This window comes from Eucalyptus grandis, chromosome 1 (genome assembly GCF_016545825.1).
Source record: "Eucalyptus grandis isolate ANBG69807.140 chromosome 1, ASM1654582v1, whole genome shotgun sequence".
Lineage (NCBI taxonomy): Eukaryota > Viridiplantae > Streptophyta > Magnoliopsida > Myrtales > Myrtaceae > Eucalyptus > Eucalyptus grandis.
In genome coordinates, this window is record NC_052612.1 from 53,314,004 (window position 1) to 53,334,274 (window position 20,271).

The 20,271-nt window shown below is 38.3% G+C and overlaps 3 protein-coding genes across 4 annotated transcripts; 2 read left to right on the top strand and 1 right to left on the bottom strand.

The window, feature by feature from the left end:
* The first annotated feature begins 2,014 nt into the window (after positions 1–2,014).
* Positions 2,015–5,976, top strand: LOC104436106. Of its 2 annotated transcripts, none has more exons than XM_018869600.2 (9): positions 2,015–2,594; positions 3,017–3,106; positions 3,467–3,501; positions 3,649–3,757; positions 4,446–4,534; positions 4,858–4,969; positions 5,067–5,200; positions 5,288–5,336; positions 5,566–5,976. In XM_018869600.2, exons 1-9 carry the CDS (start codon positions 2,385–2,387, stop codon positions 5,641–5,643), a joined length of 906 nt encoding a protein of 301 aa, XP_018725145.2. In that variant the 5' UTR covers positions 2,015–2,384; the 3' UTR covers positions 5,644–5,976. The 2 variants fall into 2 exon arrangements, with proteins under 2 accessions (XP_018725145.2, XP_010047135.2); XM_010048833.3 differs by having other exon boundaries at positions 2,019–2,594; positions 3,017–3,100.
* Positions 5,977–9,187: 3,211 nt separating this feature from the next.
* LOC104438830 (glycerophosphodiester phosphodiesterase GDPDL6) lies at positions 9,188–12,872 on the bottom strand. Its single transcript, XM_039300552.1, has 8 exons — positions 12,500–12,872; positions 11,837–11,949; positions 11,242–11,743; positions 11,066–11,188; positions 10,708–10,989; positions 10,471–10,613; positions 9,905–10,388; positions 9,188–9,646 (listed from the first exon to the last, which is right to left on the bottom strand). Exons 1-8 carry the CDS (start codon positions 12,870–12,872, stop codon positions 9,363–9,365), a joined length of 2,304 nt encoding a protein of 767 aa, XP_039156486.1. The 3' UTR covers positions 9,188–9,362.
* Positions 12,873–15,889: 3,017 nt separating this feature from the next.
* On the top strand, positions 15,890–19,647 carry LOC104436107 (VAMP-like protein YKT61). The gene is made up of 6 exons (XM_010048834.3): positions 15,890–16,306; positions 16,797–16,894; positions 18,045–18,149; positions 18,243–18,308; positions 18,738–18,824; positions 19,356–19,647. Exons 1-6 carry the CDS (start codon positions 16,114–16,116, stop codon positions 19,404–19,406), a joined length of 600 nt encoding a protein of 199 aa, XP_010047136.1. The 5' UTR covers positions 15,890–16,113; the 3' UTR covers positions 19,407–19,647.
* Positions 19,648–20,271: the final 624 nt, after the last annotated feature.

The window sequence follows — 20,271 nt, forward strand, 5'->3', positions numbered from 1 at the left end:
AAACTGACCGCCGGCAATTTCCACAGTGCATGTCGCCGTTTCTTTGTGTGATAATGATCAAAATTTGGTGCCAGCTGTTTTAGATGTTGACAAGGATATGATTTCATGCAATGGATTCATGGAGTATGTGTCCATCATCATGTGCATCAAGACAAATGCGTTTCCAACTCTTACCATTAAGGACTTTTCCTTGATCACGCCGTGCTTTTGGTGCCATTCAAATCAGCTTGAGAATAGGGAACTAAAGTTCTATTTTTTTTTATTAGACTTGAGATCGAGACACTGTAGTTTAGGAGGAATCATTATCTCTCACATCAAGAATATTGAAAGTTTAAAACTATCCTCCCGTCACTAGGATTTTTACTTCTTTTGTTTTGAAAACGTCGGAAGTCACAAAAGTGTAATTGAGTCTCAAAACTTACAAAAAATGTAATCAAATTCTAAAATTAATCAATTTAGTATAATAGAATCCTTCACCCCTGTCTAATTATACTAACAGAAAATGCTAATTAGATTTTTTTTTTTTATTTTCTCTTTTCTATGCAGCACTGACCACACTAAAACATGAAAAATCATACTACAACAACATTATTTTAGCCCAAATCATAATGATTTAACCAAAATTAGTTAAAAATTTTAAAAATATTTTTTTTCAATTAAAACACAAAAAAGAAAATAAAGGCAAGGGCAAGGGTAATGGCAAGGACCACCCCCACCGTAGATAGATTAGGGTCAACGAGGGTCGCCAAGTCAAGCCTTAACCCACGACAAGCAAGGGTCAGCAGGCCTCTCATTAAGGCTCCAGCGATCCTTCCGGGCATCGTTAGGCCCGCACCAACGTGTTCATGTGACGGTGGGTGGCGGCAACAAGGGCCCTTGCCCATGCTCTTTTTTCCCCTTGTTATATGTTTTCTTAAGATACCTTTCTTTTTATATATCTTTTAATTTAATTTAATTAAGATCTAGGTTAAAAGATCATATTTGGACCAAAACAACATTGTTTTAGCCCTATCTTCATGTTTTAGCCACATTAGCTCCACTTAAGAAAGAGAGAAATAATAAAACCCGCGTAAGCGTTTTCCATTAATCAAGTTGGACGGAGTTTGCAAAATTACTCGATTGCACCAATTCGATAAGTTTTAGAATTTGATTACGCTTTTTATATGTTTTATGACTAAATTATATTTTTATAACAAGTTTTAGTATACTTGTCTCTTATATTTTTCAAAATGCAAAACTTTTAGTCCTCTAATAAGCTTGACAATTAGAGGACCGCAAAGCCATTGTCCTACATAATTCTTCAAGTTCAAAGCTCACTTGCACCTTAAATAATATAAGGATACCTGAGATTGATTTTTACTTTTTACTTAATCTAGAATTTTGGATACATGTGCTTTGATTTGTTTTAACGGAAAAAGCCATTGAAAACCTCAAACTATACTCACTATGACATATTTACTCTCCATCAATCTTCCGTGAATGAGCTTACATTAATCATTTGCTTATATATACGACGGAAGGCAAACAATGTTAATATGATCCTTGCATGTCTTAAATGAAATAAATATGATGTCATTTTGATTGGAAAATTATTTAATTGAAACTTGATGGAAGGCAAATGTGCCACGGGATATAAGTTTGAGATTTTTTATGTCATAAGAAAAAATTTAGGATAAATGTGTCATACTTTGCATAACTTACGATTTTTTAGGATTAATGTGTCATATAGTAGATATAATTTGAAATTTTTTGTGGCTTTTGTCTTTGTTTCAATCCAAAACAATTGAGATTTTCACATAGGAAAATTGACACGAGTTTTCTTTATGATATTTTGAAATGTAAATTATTCTTTTGAATGTAAAGAAAACAGAGAAGGCACCTTTTATTTGCTTGCATATACTTAAATATAGGCAGACACGCCACGGGCAATGGTTCTGCTTGATCTCGTCCCAACAAAAGCATGCTGTCAAATGAACCCAAAAAAAAAGAAGTTGTTCCATTTTTTTACAGCCAAAGAACCAATGTAACACCTACAGCGCAGCTCAATAATGCTCATGAAACGTGCAAGAAAGGGGGACCTCTGCTCTCCGAGGGCGAAACGGACAAAAACCCACCATCAAGATGGCGATTTTTTGGTCCTAGGCCTGACAGGAAAGTCTCTCCAGCATTTTCTTGATTCCCCGACATGCACATCATGTGCAGACTTTTCACCGTGAAGGCCTTCCTCTTCGCCTTTCACATTTCAGATGCGCTCCCCAGATCTGTTGTCTGGAGTCAAAGCGCAGGGCGTCGGCAGAGCGGAAACAGGGGCGAGCTTGGATTGACACTGTCCCGCCCCACCTGAGAGGAAAATAATTGTTCTTTTCATTCCTTTGGGCGTGATTATGGGGAAGAGATCTTGGGTATGCACCGTTTTTACCCAGGTGTGTCTCTGCATCGCTCTCTATGTGGCCTTGAACTTGGGCCAGCCTCAGGAGCACAGGGATTATAGGAAGAGTGTCATCAGAAGCAGTGGTAGATTTCTTGATTCTTACTTTGTTACCGTCCGAGGTGGATTTAGAGCTTTAAACGAACAGACGCGGCTCTTGAAGCTGGTAAATTTTCTGACTTTGATGTTAGTGAACCATTCGATGCTATTGGAAAGATGTTATTTTGGGAGGTTGATCCAGCAGTGTGTCCTTATCTTTTAAATTGTGGAACTGGATGTTATCACTGAGGTTCCACATTTTAACGTTTTGTTTGTAGGGCTCTCAGGGATCACTACAGTGCGTTCTTGGTTCCTTTTGCATCTGTAAATTGGTTTCTGCAATCTTTCCCAATAATTGTTATCTCTCTCTCAATCCCATACTTACAGTTAGACAGTACAAATATTGATATTAAGAACTAGACTTGCAAATTATACTCTGTGTGCATTCTCTAGGTAGGGATAGAGAGATCAGGAATCGATGGTGGCTCTTGCTTTATCTCTGTGAATGGGGGCTTACTGACCCTGTGTTTTATTGGGGTTTTAATGAAGATTGAGAAGGTGTCAAGGACATATGGCGCAGCGTTTGTTGTCAACATCAGCGAACTTGGCGCAGATGACCCGCTTATGCAGAATGTAAGAGTATGAATCAATTCTATCTCCTGTTTGAAACTTAAGAGCTCCCTCTTGCTTAATGTATACAATTTCAGTTCTTTTTTCGCTTGAAAAGCTTTAAATTGAATTCACCATACACATATCCACATGGAAAAGCTGGCTGGCTTAGAGTTTGACGTTAGAAGGGTTATCTTACTAGTTGAAAAAGCTTTTAATTTTTTGTCCTTTAGAAGAAAGATAGCAGTGGAACAGTTACGCTTTGCTATTGTTAAACTTTGAAGTATTATTTGTGGCACATACACTTTTAGTTTCTCCAGATTGATTTTATGTTTGTCAGGAGTAAGATTCCACAACCATTAATGGAAATTTAACATTCTCTTTTGGCAGGCTACACAAAGATACCAATCACTGAAAATTCCATGGTATACCATTTTCTTCCTATTTGCTGTCTTTGGGATTGAATATGTATAATATTTCTGGGACATTTTAGATCCTGATATTATATTTGGGTCTTGATTGGTTTTTTATTCAGCCAAATTGTTAGGTAATCCAGAATAGTGACACTGTAGGTACACCACTAAAGCTTCAAAAGGAGGAAGAAGTTATTTCAGAGAGCAGATGAAATTTCATCATGGGAAAACCTTGGACTTAATTGGTCTAGATACTGGCCTTTTTAAGGTATGTTGTCATATGTCTAAAGACACCTCTTGATATCTGCTTTTTCTCTATGGCTATATGCATTCTTTTTCTTATCCTACTTCTTTTAGAGAGAAATACGTCAATGAGCTTGTTATCTGTATTGTGGCTGTGTCAGCATGCATTTACTGTGTAAGGTAGGAAACCTCTTTTACTCTCAAATATGGTTGTATGTTTGGTGTTTGGATGTGGGGGTTTTGGTTTTCTGTAATGCAAACTGATAAAAGGAGTCTTGAAAAAGGGACTAATGGCTGATGAGCAAAGGTGTCTTGTTTTGAATTTCTGGAGTGGTAGAACCCATTTTCTGTCGCCTGACGCTACCCTAGATCTTAGAAGTCAAAATACGAAGGATGAATCTTTAATCGGTATACCTCCATGGGAGCCACGCTCACACTCATGGAGGGTTCTTTTGACTCAGTTTGACCTTCCATCTTTGCTTTCCTACCTGGGAACTCCATCGCTTAAGCTTATTATCTGATGGAGCAATATATGCATCAATACCAAACTTATACTCCTCCCATCGACCTAGATATACTCCCACTCTAGGGCATCGTGTTGTATGCCAAATTGCCTACTTTCATGTATATCCACCTGTTTTTGCTCTACTGGTGATGTAGCTGGAGCACAAATGGCAACCAGATGAAGTAAACCTTATGTCCTGAATCTCCAGGGTTCTGTGATGATGGGATCATTAGAGGGGCTTGGAGAGGAGCAACTTAAATGGCTCACGAGCATCCTAGAGGAAACAACTGGCGAATGGTAAGTTTGAAGAATTCAACTTCTGGTGTCCTTTATTTTCCTTTGTGCAAGTATAACGGTTGGCATTGTACCAAGTCAGAGTGTTTATGTTTCAAGAATTCATGCAAGTTCCTTTGTCTAACAAATTATGACTTCTCTGATCTTTTCTGAATACTGTTGCCTTGGGATAGCTCAGCTGTAAATTGTTTGTGAATTCTTGTGTTTGTATTACTTGATAGTTTGTGTGGACCTACCTCATTTATCCACCAGTTGTGGCTTGTCTGTCAAAAGAATGAAAGTATTTCCCTTATAACCAGGTGACTTTTTGCTCTCTGTGAACTCAGGCGCATAATCGCAGGATTTCTTCCACTGATTTCCTGCCAAGAAAGTGAGGATCCACCTGAGGCAAAGACAGACCTTGACCCTTTGAGTAGCATCTTTTCCACTTATGGAGTGGTAATCTCTCTCGTTTTTTCTTGCCTCCTCATGAATGAACTATGAATCCCATGAATCCTTCTTGAATGAAGAAGTTGAATCAGACATGTCTTCCCAGAATGCATACTTAAGTGGAGGGGCTGGCATGCATCATGTACACCAAGGTGGTGTTACCTACATTGGCGACCCTGGCCAATTATGTAAAAAATCTAATTCTTCTTCATCTCATGGAACATCATCAGTCTTTTGCAGGTATCTCCTTTTGTCTCTGTTCTGAATTTCCCAACTATTTTTGTCCCACCTATAATCTGGTATGAATTCTGTCTGTGATTTCTCCAGAGAACTTCCTGAAGGGTTCCTTCTTCACAGAGTCACCCCCCTTGAAATAGTGAGTAATCAAATCTTTTCTCTAATCCAGTCTTATGAATAACATCTTTGAATTAGTGCAGAATGCTGGAATAAGTTGATATTTTCACCTGTTTGGTTTTTGAAAATAGACCACTTTAATGGGGATTTTGGTGATGGAACATCATGGAATTTTCCGTGTGATTGATTACCCCATCTAGCTTCCTGATTTCCATGCGAAAACACCAACTAATACACATAGCTGTCGGCAGGTAACTTATTTCATTAACTCATCCGGGGAAGCTGTCTACAAAACTGTGCTCCGGCACCACGGAAAGGAGGTCATGTGAGTTCACAAGTAGCCAGAAATTGCAATTTCATTGATTGGACGGAATTCTCATAAATGAGCCATCTTTTCGATATACTTGTCTTCATTTGTCAGCCCTGCGCTCATCGAGCAATTCTTGTGAGGTTGCTTCCGCTTGTCCTGGGAGCCTCTTAGCCATTTTTTGATAGCAGAGTTGAGGATGTATTTTGTTCTCTTTCTTGCATATATGAGTACTTCATTGAGGTTTGTCTGCAATTGTAAATTAGAAAGCATAGTGCTGATCGAATGAAGTCATGATCTTTCTTTATCCACTGTCGTATCCAGTAAATTTAAGCTTGCAGCTGATTGCTACAAAGGCAAGCCTAGCTTTCCCTGGAATGCAATCTTGCAAAGCTTGTAGTATGAGTGTACCAGCTTGCATTTTCGCAGGTTTGATCTCTTGACAAGTGCCAATCCATTTAACTTTGGTGTAAAAATTAACTTCGGTGTTTTTACACCTATATTGTTGAATTTTTGGAGAAGATTTCTTTAAGTGATAAGCGTTATTTTTTCCTCTTCCGTTAGAATTAGACTATCTTCTCTTTAGGAAATTGTTGATGAACGTTATTTTTTCCTCTCCGGTTAGAATTAGACTATTTTCGGCTTTATGAAATTGTTGAAGAATTACAAGCAATCAACCAGCCAACAATTTGGGTATTCCGAAAGTTGCGTGCACTTGAACTAAAAGATTTTATCAGGTGCATTATTGATGTGAGAAATTATTTTCATACTTATTAATGATGAAAATTATGATTTCTACACTACTGGCCGCGGTAGCTCCGCTGGATAAGAACTACGATGACCCTTAAGCAAAGATGAGGAGTTCGAAACTCAGGGGATGCGCTAGGTGTCTTAAGTGTGACGTCGGGGGTGGTGGGTAACTATTCCTACTCTACTCACACTGCGGCTGCCTGCGTGGAGGTGGGTGTGAGTCGCAAACCCACTCTGACGTCGGGGGTGGTGGGTCCTCTCTTACCTCGTCACCCCCGGTGGGGTTTATGCACCGCTGTCGGCTAGTGCGGTTCCTCCATCATCAAAAAAAAAAAAAAAAAAAAAAAAAGCCAAATCAAAATGATTTCTTTCCCCAAAGAAAGGAAAATATATGTTATAGACGGTCTTCTTGCATTGGCAAAATTCCAGAATAAAATGCGAAGATGAGATTTTAGGGAAAGATCAGTTTTCCTAGCAAATTACTTTGTTTTCCTAGCAAATTACTTTGTGGTTGTTTTGGCTGTTGAAAATAAGGGTGAGCATGGTTTCAACTTTCAACATACATTTTGAGTTTCAAACAATGAGAAATCCGTTTTGATGGATAGGTTTTAAATTCCTAATTAAAAAGGATACGAAATCCAAAACTTGTAACTTGTAACTTGTAACTTGAAACTTGGAATCCGTTACCTGGAACAAGTTTTAAAGTTATTCTTGATCCATATCTTCACGTGATCCTATGATATTCGATCTTTGTTCGATGATGAGTGTATAATATAATTTGAATTTCTATTTTATGATTGAGATTTTTATTTTATCAATATTCAATTTTTCGTTTGTCTAAATATAAATTATGATTAGTGAATTATAGCAATAAACAATGGTTGTTAAAGGTTTTAATTCATTGCAATCTTTCAATTAATTATATAGGTGGGGTTTGAATAGATCCTGAAATCAATCTTGAAATCTATGATGTGATAAGTTTTAAGTTATGAGATATGATAAGGTAAATTACTTGTTATGAGGAATGTAGGATATGTTTCGAATTCAAAAAATAAGTACCACGTTCCAAAGATTTAGGAAGCATCGAGACTCTTCAAGAGTCTTCATATTATGTCGGACACTTCAACATGTGTTCGACACTCTTCGAATATTCGATTAATATGTGTTGGAAAATCGGACACTTAGTCAATTTTTTTAACACTTTTCGACATTTGAGTTGGAATTCGACATAACATGTAAGGTAAATTTTAAAAAATTTCAATAAATGAATGATCGAAATATATATGTGAAAAGAATAAAAATTAATAATGAAAATAAGAAATTAGGAAAGAAGAAAAATCTAATATTTTCTTTTCTTCTTTTTTGACTCTCACTTTTTATAATACACAATTTACTCTCAAGTTTTTCCTTTTTTTTCATTCGACATCTTTAATATACAAGTCTAGAATGTGAATTACATTTTTTTTTTCTTTTCAACTTTTAAGGATTTATTAAAATGGAGTTGAATTTATCAAATTGAAATGACGAATAATATTAATAAATGATAAATTAATATGTTTAGTATAAATTTATTTTAGAATTTTATTATTAATTATTTATTTATGAATTTGAATCAGACTAATAAAATTGAAATAATCATAGAATTAAGAATATAATATCCAACGTGTCGAGTGTCGTGTCGACCTTGGTGCTAATTACAAAGATCCTAAGCAAAACCTGTACTTGGAGTCGCTCACCCCCGGTCGGAAAGAATCGAGTATAAATGGAGACTTTCGGACGGAGGCTTGCGCAGGTTCTTGCAGCAGCCTCTGCTGAGGCCTCCCTCTCCTCCTCCTTGTTATTATTATTATTATTATTGCTAAGGCGATGGCGATGGCGATGGCGACGATGATGATGATGATGATGATGATCGTGGTGGTGGTGGTGGTAGTGGTGGTGATGATGAGAATGGTGATCTGGGTTGACGAGATTCATGCCCCGTGTCCTGGAAAGTTCATTGCTTGGTCTGTGCTGCACACTAGAAAGGCTGTGATGATGCATTTACTCGGGAAAAATGTGAGAAAGGCGAGGCCTTTTGAGGAAACTACCCACCAATTTTCATGGCGTGGCGACTCCGATCGGAGGGCTTCTGAAAGTTCCCATCTTTGGGCCTTTCACGAGCAACCGCTGTTTCGCAGCCACGGATTGGTGTAGAGTGGTAATTTTCTCATTGTTCTTGCTTTGCATGAACGATATAGAACTTCTCGAGTAATGTTCTGAGTCTCTCTCTCTCTCTCTCTCTCTAAACGATGAAGTGGTGGATAATGTTGAGAGATAGAGCTGGTGGGTGCCTCATGTTATTGGGTTTTTTCTTTTTAGCTTTTCAAAGATTGTTCCGGTTTCGATTTGAGGCAGTGTATATCTTGTTCTCTCTTTCATGCTTAATTTGTTTGCGTTGTCAGTTTGTCACATTTCATGATCTAGCCTCTTTTTCTTTCCCATTTCTGTCTGTGAAAAGCAGGGATTTTCACTTGCTCTGTTTGCTGACAATTTTTTCCCCTCCGTTGCTCTTCGATTGTTTGCTTGGTTTTAAAGAGGAAGCTGATTAGATGTCTTTGTTTAAACGAATACTTGTTCAACAATCTATAGTTTTTAGCGTTAGAAAATAAGTTGAATAACTGTTGTGGATTCTATTGACGTTTCTCTTTACTAGTCAACCATTTATCTCGAACTTGGAATCGTCATGACCAAAAGACTTGCCGAATCCATTTACCAAATCTTTGTTGTGGGGGGTCAAAATCGCCAACAATTAGATTGTCATTGAGGTTTTGTGGATCCAAAATGGTCATCATACACCACTTAACACAACTCACTTCTGATAATAGTCAATGTCAGATTTCTTTTCTATATTACAAACCGAAATGAATCAAGAGAAAGAGAGTAAGCTAAGTGAAACTTGAGAGAGGAAAGATGACCTGCAGATCCATTGGACAGCTCCTCGTGTTAATGTCCCTAAAATAGTAAACCGAGTGCCACGATAACTGCTAGAGATAGACCCAAATTAGCAACTTCTTTTAGTGCACTGGAGTGCTTGGCATCAGGTGCAGGTGCAGGTGGTGAGTTCGAAGATACATTGGCAACTACAGGAGGTAGAGGTGGGTCAACGATGTCTGAGACTTCAAGGACTGGAGCGGGAGCTTCTGCCGGTGGCTCAGCTCCTTGGATAATGCCAATAAGAGAACCAGGTTGAACTGGTAAGATGGCTTCCTTGGCATTCAAATCAAAACATGGACTTCCTGCAATAACAAATGGAACGGTGAGCAATTCATTCTTGTTTTCCTCTTGCCTGTGGTTTAGGGACCATATATTGTTTCAAGCATGGAGTGCGATCAGGCTGGTCTAACTGTCAAAGGCCCAAAAGAAATTCTGAATGTCAAATCACCTACTTTTTTTGTGTAAGCGAGCACTCTTGCACTTGTGTGTAGACACGTACACTTTAAAAAATGGTGTGGTTGACTGGACCTATAAAGGAATTTAACTCATGCAGTGCTTACTCATGTATTTGTTGGCTGTTGCCGGGTATTCAGTGATGATCCCATCAACTCCAAATCCTGCTACATAAGTAGCCAACTCCAGAATAGGATCCGCAAAATAATCGAATGCGAGTGAAATGTACTCGTTCCTCAAAACAGAGACATATACTGAGATATTTGCTGCATGCATTTCGTCAATAACACTTGTATTGCTCAAAAGGAAGCTCTCTGAAATTGGCATGATGGTGGGCCTCGTGACAGTGACTGCATCAGCATACTTTTTTATCTCTTCTACTGGCTGCTTTGGTGCATCGCTTATTTTCTCTTCAATTGTCAACACTCTTTTGTAGGTCGAAACATTCTTGAACTGTGATAATACGGAGCTGTCATCGGATTGGATCAAGACTTGTTGTGTGGATTGTTTGTCGAATGTGGCATTGCTTAAGGCTTTGGAAACAGTGTCTACTATGCCAAGACCCTTCTTCGACGCTAGGTAAGCAGCATTCTGATAAGGGATGAGAAAACTTGGTCATGCTTGTGAAAAGGGCTCCTAATCAAAATAAGGAAGAAACTAAAGCCATTTTTACCTCTATGTTTATCAGAACACCTGATACTGCCTTTGACTTTGCAAGCTCCAGAAATTCTGAAAGAGTGACAAATTTGCCTTTGTTCTTATTTGCTGGATCTCTCTGGAAGCCAGCATCACTACCAAAAGGGCTGACAAGTTGAGCTGAAACAAGGAAGCTTGTTGGTGAGCAATTTCATCAGACATTAACCTGCAGGCAATATCAATATGCATGGAAAAGATTATGGGGCAACATTACGCTTCAAACTCTGGATTTCACTCCATGTAAGATCAAAGGAAAAGATTCCACTGTTCTGCTGGATCTCGGGGATAACGGTCGATTGAGACATGAAAGTGGGCATTGCAGTGGTATCTCCTGATAGGTCTGCAGAATCCAAGCAGAAGGCTACTCCATCTTTCGACATTTGCACTGAGCAGTCGATGATGTCAGAACCATCATCTATTGCTTGCTGGTATGCTAGATCAGTGCACCCTGGATAATTTCCACTTGCTCCATTGTGAGATATGATTAAAGCTTTCCCTGCACAGGGACACTTTGGTAAAGTAGAAGTTGGTTGAATGACGATATGTCAGAATGATTTAGATTAACACGTTACCTTTGATGGGCTTGCTACTATTGTTGTTCTGAGTAAAACATACTGCAAGAAAAGGGCAACTTTGAGTTTCAGAGGACATTTCTATCAGGTTTATTGCTCGCAGAACTAATGCATTTACAAAACCTACAGTTATATGGTAAGTAAAGATACAAAGTTGACAGTTATTTTCCCATTACCGATGGTTTCTGAAGCTGTTGGAGGGAAATCCGTAAGCAACCCATCAACAGAAAACTCAGAGTTATCGATGAACTGCAGGTATTCCGATGTTGGGTCGTAGCTATAGTTGAAACTTGCTGGATTGTCATTTGCAAAACCAGAAGCGTATACTTCAAGGCCCTGTTTATGAGCATCCGCCACAAGGCTGGTGGGGGCTCCCAGATACTTGTCTGTACCAACTGGGTATATGTACTCCTTTGGAACAAGTATCCCAGATGCGAAGGCCTTGATCGATTCAAGGTTTTTGAGTATTGAACCGTATGTTTGATTGGTGGATGGTTCAACTGCATCCTCGGCCAGAAATCGGAATATGAGCTTTGTCCTTGCTTTATTGACTTTTCCTTTCATAGCCTTCAAGAAACCAATCTCTGGAGATGATAAGTAATCAACAGGGTAGTACCTCACAACTTTCTGCACATAGGTTGCTGGACTGTGTTTGTGTTCATTGTAGAATCCATCATACTGTAGCAAGGAACGGATGTATCACCACGCCAATCAACAAGTTGTGAAAAGAAGAAAGCTGCTTCAGAGAGAGAGAGAGAGAGAGAGAGAGACCTGAACATTTAGCCAAAGTAGGTTAACAGTTTTGCGTCCAACTATATCATCGACGGCTTGAACCGACATTGCGCCATCAAACAAACTTGGCCTGGACAGGACATTCTGAACCACTGCAGGGAAGGAAAGGAGAACGATACAATGGCAAAATAGAGAAATTAGTTTCTTTGTTTTTTTCAAGCGCAAATAATTTCTCGAACAGCCTTTTCGCTATACTTTTTGCCTCCTTTGAACTTCGTAATGCACTAATTTCAATGCATATGGTATAGCTTCTATCTTTGTTGGATTGAGTTCACAAATTTTTTAATTCATTTATATGATGTTGACAATTTATGAATATACCGACTGAATGATATCCCAAAAAACCATGTGCTAACTTACACGAGAACCTGAATGGTTGATTAAGACAATGGAACTACCAGAGAAGAAATCTAATGAGCGAAGTGCCAACTTAAATTTCTGAAGTCATGTTATATCTGCCATTACTGATCGTGCTAAGCAGGCGCAAGGGAAAGGCAAGGTAGAACACAGGGTGGCTGGTGATCCTGTTATAGTAGTGATATTCGTGTTGTCTTCTTTTCCATCTTCAATTCACCCTCCTCTATTGGTAACTCTCGGTGTTCTTGAATATCGCATTGATACTAAATGAAGACTTAAACTTACACGTGACGTTGTTGAAAAGCTCGTCGGACGTGTAATCCACGGCGAACCATCCCTTCAAATCTTGTCCGTTCACAGTGTAGGTCTTCTCTCCTTTCGGGAACACCATTGCAATGTCGGTTGTATTGTCGAGCTTGATGTCAGGTTGGCATATCCCTATACCATCCTTTGTGAGCTGCAGATCGCAGTACAAGACCACATCACCCATGCTCGAGGTTGTTGCCATGTCCACGGCGAACTCGCTTGAATCGGGAAAGATCCCAGAGAACCCGCCCCGAGCTATAACAACGGGCTTGTCGCCTGCGGGTAAGGCACACATACTCGCTGTTACTACGCTCAGAATTTTGAGGTCATCCCCACATAGGGAGCAGGCCATGATCCAAGCAATTTCCGGAACTAAACCGGACTACAAATTCCCATTTTGTCTTTCTCAAATCTCTGTAATCAACTACAAAATCTCTTTTGTTCTTGAGGAAATTGTTTTTATCCTTCAAGTAAAGTTTTGGGGCCCAAGCATGAATGCAATTAGGAGAGAGAGTCAGAATACCATTAAGGGTCTTCCATTTCGTTGGTGGTGAAGTCCCTGAACCCCTGAAGACTTCTGGGCTAAGCTTGAATGGATAAGCAAGGAAAAGAAAAGCAGACACCTAAACATCTCTCCAAACCTGTCACATGTCAAGAGAATGTACATATTTCACCAAATGAACGCTGCGATTAACAACAAATCCGAAAATGTGGGAATCGTCACGGTTTTTTCTCCCCCTTCTGAGAGTTCTCATTACTATAAGATATTGCCAACTCCAATGGCGTAAACCCTTCCATAACTTGATCAAGTGTTGCATGACATGAAGCCCCATTAAAACAAAAGCAGCGAACACCAATCAGAAGCACAAAAAGAAGACAAAGCAAAATAAAGAAAGGAAACTCACTTCATTGTCAAAACGTTCAGATGGAGAAAGCAAACATTCCCTCTCAAGTTCCAGGAGGAAACAAGAAAAGAAAAGATCAAAGAAACTCTCAAGGGAATGTAATGGAAGGAAGAGAAGAGAGAAGGAGAAAATAGAGAGAGAGAGAGAGAGAGAGAGAGAAGAGAGAGAGGGTGACCAGAATTTACTCCAAAGAGAGGTTTTTCTCAATAACCTCCCGACACATTTCTCGCATTAATAGCTGGTCAGGATTTATTTACTTTTAACGGAACACCAGTTTCATCAGGACCTTCTTCTTCTCCCCTGTTCCTTTTGACTGGTGTGTGTGTGCATTGCGTAGGAGCATTGGCTCCGACAGCTCAAACCTCTCTAACGGCTCAACCGTTTTTCGAACATTGAGAATGTTCTGTCGTGAGGCCTCGTCGAGGTTATTATAGCTGCCTCGTGTTGTGTTGCTGATGCAGGAAACGAGGGACACAGCAACATGTTAAAGCTTCTCTCTCTAGTTTTTTCCAATGCAATGAGGGAAAAAAATAAATAAATTCTCCTCTCCATCTATCTAAAGTATTCCTAATGCGATTTACATAGGATGGAAAGATAAACGAAACATGGACTAATTAAGTTGATGATGCCGGTTAGTACCTATATTAAGAAAACAAAAACTATCCACCTGTCTGGTGCGTAATTAGATTGAGCTTGTGCTGCATAAATTTGACGCGGCCGTTATTTTCTCTTAAACCATGTCAAGAGTTCGGGTGGACCAAATGCCATGCGATCACAACTTTAACAAGATCAACACGGGAAAAAAAAAAAACATACTTTACATTTTCAAAGTACACAGTTCGCAGTATGGCAAAAAAAAAGTATGCCAATTGCAATTTAACTTATGTTATAAGGACACTCATTGACAAGATCCATAATCGACTAAAATGATAATATTATCCACCCTATGTGCGTGCAAAAATTCCCGTACATTCATTATTGTGTATGGGCATACTAAATCATTGTAACGAATTAGGGAAAATTGTCTACAAAGTCTTAAAACGTATTGTACGGTGGTCAATTTATTTCTAAATTTTTCAATTTGGTCAACTTAATTATATATCTTTTGACGATTTACTCATGTGGTCATTCTATCTAAATTTCATAAGAAATTCCAATTATCACTAACTGCTTATGTGCACGTCTAGTGATGCTAATATGGATAATTTTCATATATTTAAAATTTCTTTTCTTTTCTTTTGCTTTTCTTTTTCACTATTGCCTTTTGTTGGCAGCCGTAATAAATAAAATAAAATAAAATAATAAATGGTTAAAAGAGGAAAAAAATAAAAATTACAAAAATTATCTACATTAGTCTGGCCATGTCACGTAGGATGAATGGCGTTTGTGTTAATGATTTTCAGGTAAAATTGATTGAAAGGATTATATTGGCAAATTGTCAAAATGTTTTAACTTAATTGGTTAAATTGAAAATATTAGGACTAATTGATTGTAATATAATAAATTTAATATTTCTTTTTAAGGATAATAAATTTAATATTTTTTTTTTGGACAGTTATCCTAGAGAACCTATGCCACCGACAACATGATAAAAATGTCTCTTAACTAAAAAGAAAAAAAAAGGACAAAAATGCCATATATTCCTTCTCTCTCTTTTCTTTATGTACTCTCCCCTATCTTGTGTCCCCAAAATATAAGCCAAAGGAGCAAGAGGAGCACCCACTACTTCCACTTTCTTGGTGGAAAGGAATAGCACAATCATCTTTCTTAATTCTGGCCCATTTTTTTATAAGTTATCTTGTTGCTATTTTTAATTGAGACCTCAATTCGAATCTATCTTTTGAAATAAAAGTTTGCGAAACCTGATCGATGACATTTGTTGCATCCGTTGCATGAGATACTCTTTTGAAAATTTGAAATTCAAATAACAATAAGTTTTTATAAAAAGAAAAGAAAAGGAAAGAAATTTCATACTCATATATGTATTAAGAGATATAGCAAAAAGCACACATACATGCTCTAATAATCATTCACACAAATTAAAATATTTAATCACTTGTACATGACTACTAAATAAAAATATTTAATTGTTTATGAAATGTTTAAATACAAATTATTATTGCTAATTAAAATATTTTTCACTTACTAATTATTTTAAACTATCATAAAAAAAATGACTAGTATTACGAAAAACTCCAAATTAAAACATTTGTAATAAATTTACACTTAATTAGTTTGGTCAAATTATCAATTAGATGGCAATTGACGGATGTATTAGTTTATAGTTTTATCATTTATTTGCTATAAGTGTATTAATTTATGATTACTTGTTATATGAAAGCTAAATTCATTAGACTTTTTCGTGATTAAAAGATTAATTCGATAGGAATTTTTCATGATATTAATTTAATACGAAAAAGCGCCAGCCGTTCAACTCCACCATATATTCGGAACAAAACCAAAGGAAACTCCAGAGTCCTGCAACCTCCCACACCAGATCATTACCTCCCACCCCAACCTCTCGGATCCCTAAATCGACACAAGATCATCATCCTCCTCCTCAAAAGCACCAAAATTTGCAGGAATTCCCATTTCCATTTCGATTTAGAATTCGAATTCGAATTCGAATACCCTTCTGAGATTTCGAGTCCGTCGATCCATCGATCGATCGAACGAGGGAGAGGGACCATGAAGATCACATCCTTGCTGGTGCTGAAGATCAACCCGGACGGATCCGACCCGATCATCCTCGCCAACGCCGCCGACGTCAGCCACTTCGGCTACTTCCAGCGCTCCAGCGTCAAGGAATTCATCGTCTTCGTGGGTCGGACCGTCGCGAAGCGCACCCCTCCCGGTCAGCGACAGTCCGTCCAACACGAAGGTCCGTTCTTTCTTTCTTTCTTTCTTTGTTTTCCCCCTTCTTCTTCATGCGGTCTAGGATTTGTAGGACTTACGTTCAAGAAAGGGGTCAGAATTCAGAAATCTGGGTTCTGTTTTTTTCTTTCTTTACCGCTGATTGGTTGATGAAAGGTCGGAAATTGGGTTGATGGGTGTCGGTTTATTCTTGCGGAGTATCTTGGGTCGAGATTTGAAGTTTCTGTAGGGACGGTCTTTGTCTTGATTTGTTGAATACGAGTGGATGAGCTTGAAACCAAGTATTGGGAATCATTATAGTTTCAACACAATGGCAATTAATTTATGTGGTAGTGTAGTTATAAGCTCGGTCGTGTGAGCCTTGTGAACTTTTTCTGGTCTTCATGCGAGTATATCATTAAAGCCTGCAAATTTTGCTGTTTACATGAATTGTTCTTGTCCCGGGTAAGTTGTTTGTTCATTTATGTCATTGAAAGTTGGTTTATGGAGTTTTGCAGAGTACAAAGTGCACTCGTACAATAGAAATGGACTCTGCGTGGTGGGTTTCATGGACGATCATTATCCAGTCCGAAGTGCATTTTCCGTTCTAAACCAGGTGAAAAGACTGTTCTTTGTTGCATGTTGCATCAGTAATCTATGGATTTTGGATGCTCAGCTGATAATACAAATTTATGAAGTTATGTGGTGCTCGGAGGGGTATATCATTTCCTCAATTGTCATGCACGGTACTTAACTGGGCAGGGGGGGAGGTCCGTTAGGTCATGTCAGTAAATTATTTAGGAATTTCAAGAGCCAAACAAGGTACCGTTCTTAATTAAAGTGATCTCTGGTAGATGGAATGTTTGATGTGTGAGCATCAGCGTGACTTTATGATGAATTTTGCTGAGATGAAGAAAGATTGAGTTAGGTATGGTGAAAGGAGCTGGAGTTACCTTACTCTAGTGGAAGGATAGACGAGGGAAACTCAGTAGAGGTGCTTTGGACAGTTCTAGTGGGATATAATTTATTGTAGAAGAGCAGGTCAATGGGCCGAGGGTTTGGGAGTTACTTGAGAGGATTGGGAGAAAGCCCCAAAGATGAATCTTGGGACTATGGATTTTGTGGTGGAAATTTTTCTTGACACAATGCAGTGACATGAGAGTCCACGTAGCCTATTCCACATAGTAGACAAAGAAATTTGTTTCATTGTATATATGGAAATGAAGTTTTCAACAGCTAGAAATTGATTTTGTTGCAGAGCACTATACCTGTTGATCTTAGCTATCTTGCTTCCTTCATAGAATCTAGCATAAAGGCACACTTGTATGCGTGTGCATTAAAAAAAAAATGAAAAAGAAGAAGAAGAAGAGGGAAATGGGGTGATTGGTTGTGAAAGGGGGAGTATTGGAAAAGTGTGTGAGTGGAACGAGTGCCTTGTGAGGGCTGATAGATGAAATTTTATGGACAAATATGATGACTGAAAATTGTTGCAATTTTTTCTAATTGATGGAAGATGAGTGGCCTTACATTTCTGTGGAATTTCTAAATGGGTGATCTTTTGGCATTTTCAGTAGCATGCTAATTAAGGTGTCGTAATTACAAGTGAGCACATTCTTTAAAATGAATGTTGGTGCTTATATGCTAGTTGGCAAATGAGCATCCTATACTTATGATGATTCTTTATTTCAAGTGTACTTGTTGTGTTGACATGACCCTCTGACATGGCATGAGAATTTTGAATTTATTTATCTATCTCCCTGGGGCAGGTGCTGGATGAGTATCAGAAAAATTTTGGTGATTCTTGGCGAAGTGTGAGTGCTGATGGTGCTCAACCGTGGCCCTATCTAAATGAAGCTCTTACCAAGTTTCAGGTGAGAAAGATATTGTTGGTTTTTATATTTGAGATTATTGTTATCTAATGGACTGAGATCTCAGTTCTGTTTCCTTTCTTTTCTTTACGTCAGGATCCTGCAGAGGCTGATAAATTGTTGAAAATTCAGAGGGAGTTGGATGAAACAAAAATTATTCTTGTAAGTGTTGAATGGTTCCTTCCCCTTCCCCCAACCCAAAAAACAATGATAATAAATAGAGAGAAGAAACACATAATATCCTTCTGTTTTTGACCAAGGACATTTTTACCAAGACAATTTGAATTGCCTGCCACGCTTGTATTTTTGCATCTTTTGTTAAAAGCTGATGTAAGTAAGAGTCTTAGTTACTTGGCGATATGTAATGTGCTCAGTTGTCTAGTTGTTGGTTGGAGGCCAACTTCATTTATTGAGTTATATTCCACTGAACAGTGCACACTTTCATTTTTCAAGGCTATACCATCCTGAATAGTTATTTACTCCTCATTCACGACATTAGCAATTGCTTAGGAAACTTTTCAGAAATTAATTGAGGATAACAACTTGATGACAATTGGTTGTCGCCCTTCTTACTTTATTTCTTTGACACAGCACAAAACTATTGATAGCGTGCTTGCCCGTGGTGAGAAGCTGGATAGTCTTGTCGAAAAGAGTTCAGACCTCAGTGCAGCATCACAGGTACCCACGAGGCATGACTTCTTAGTTAGTATTGTTACTACATGGCATTATGGTTAGGTCCCTCCAAATAAAATTGCCTAGATGGCTGCAACACAGCCTTTGTTCTTGTTACGGGTATTATTTTCTTAATCTGTGACTGTCCTGCCTGGCTGAACTATTAGATTGCGGGCCAAAAATGTTATTCACACAAAAGTTGATGAGGAGGGCAACAGCATTGCTATTCTATCTTCTTTTCTTTGGGATGATTTTATCTCTATGATCTGGTCAATCATTTATTGGTCTTGTCCTTCATTTTATTCACAGCATAAAGATTTAGCTTTGTGCATAGAATCATCTACAAATTTTATTCGTTGTATATCAAGTCATCATGCGGGCTGCACTTATTTAAGTAAGAAGTCGATCATATGTATTCTGACTATACACTAGCATTTACATTTAAGGGGTGACATTGGCATAGTGTCTTCTTCCTTTCCCTTTCCTGGACAGAACTCGATTTATTGCTGATATTGGAATCATTGGTGGTTGAAACAGATGTTTTACAAGCAGGCGAAGAAAACCAACCAGTGTTGTACCATCCTGTAAGGTTTATGAGGTGTCGATCTATCTTGTAATGACAAAAATACCTTGTTCATGATGGATGAAAGAGTAGTGATTCTTAAAATGTCCATATATCATTTATCAATTGTTTGCATGGTTGAAATTGTGTGTGGATTTCCACTCTCTAAATTACTGCCGCATTCTCGAGTAATGTGGGCAAATGTTATTGAACATATATTCTTATTATCTATGTTTGTTCAATAGTAAAGGTTCTCCATTGTTTCCATGTTCGCCTTGAATAATTTGAATGTTTCTAAAATACTGGATCACGAAAATGCGAGGATGATAAATAGCTAGAGCTGTTTCTGGCTATATCGGAAGATCTTCATTACAAAAGCAAGAAATTGCTGCCTATAAACTCTATTTAGTCCCGTCTCTTCTCGGAGCTGCTGCATGCAAAATCTATCTTGTCTCTGACCTTCAGAAATTGAATGTCTGGTTGGTTGGTGATCGATGGCTGCGTCTTCACTTTCGACTGACCTTTAGGAATAACAGTTAAATGCATCATAGTGCGTTGGCTAGAGTTCGAACTCTATGTACGCTATCTCCAGGTTCGTGTCCCACTGTCAGCAGCTCCCTTCGGTAGTGGATATGTAAATTTGCTTTAAGGCCTTTTATGTCTATGGTATGCCTTGAACTTGGTATGGGGTAACCTCCCCTTCTAAACTTGGACTTCAGTTTGTTTCGTCATGGAGGACGTCGTACATGTTAATGAACGAGTTCTAAAAGAAATCTTCTTGGCAATGAAACCAGGATCTCTCGTTTGTGATTCCTATGTCATGATATCACTGCAAAATACCCATGGGAAGCAGTGATATCTCCATAATCCACTACTAAGGAAACGACCTAG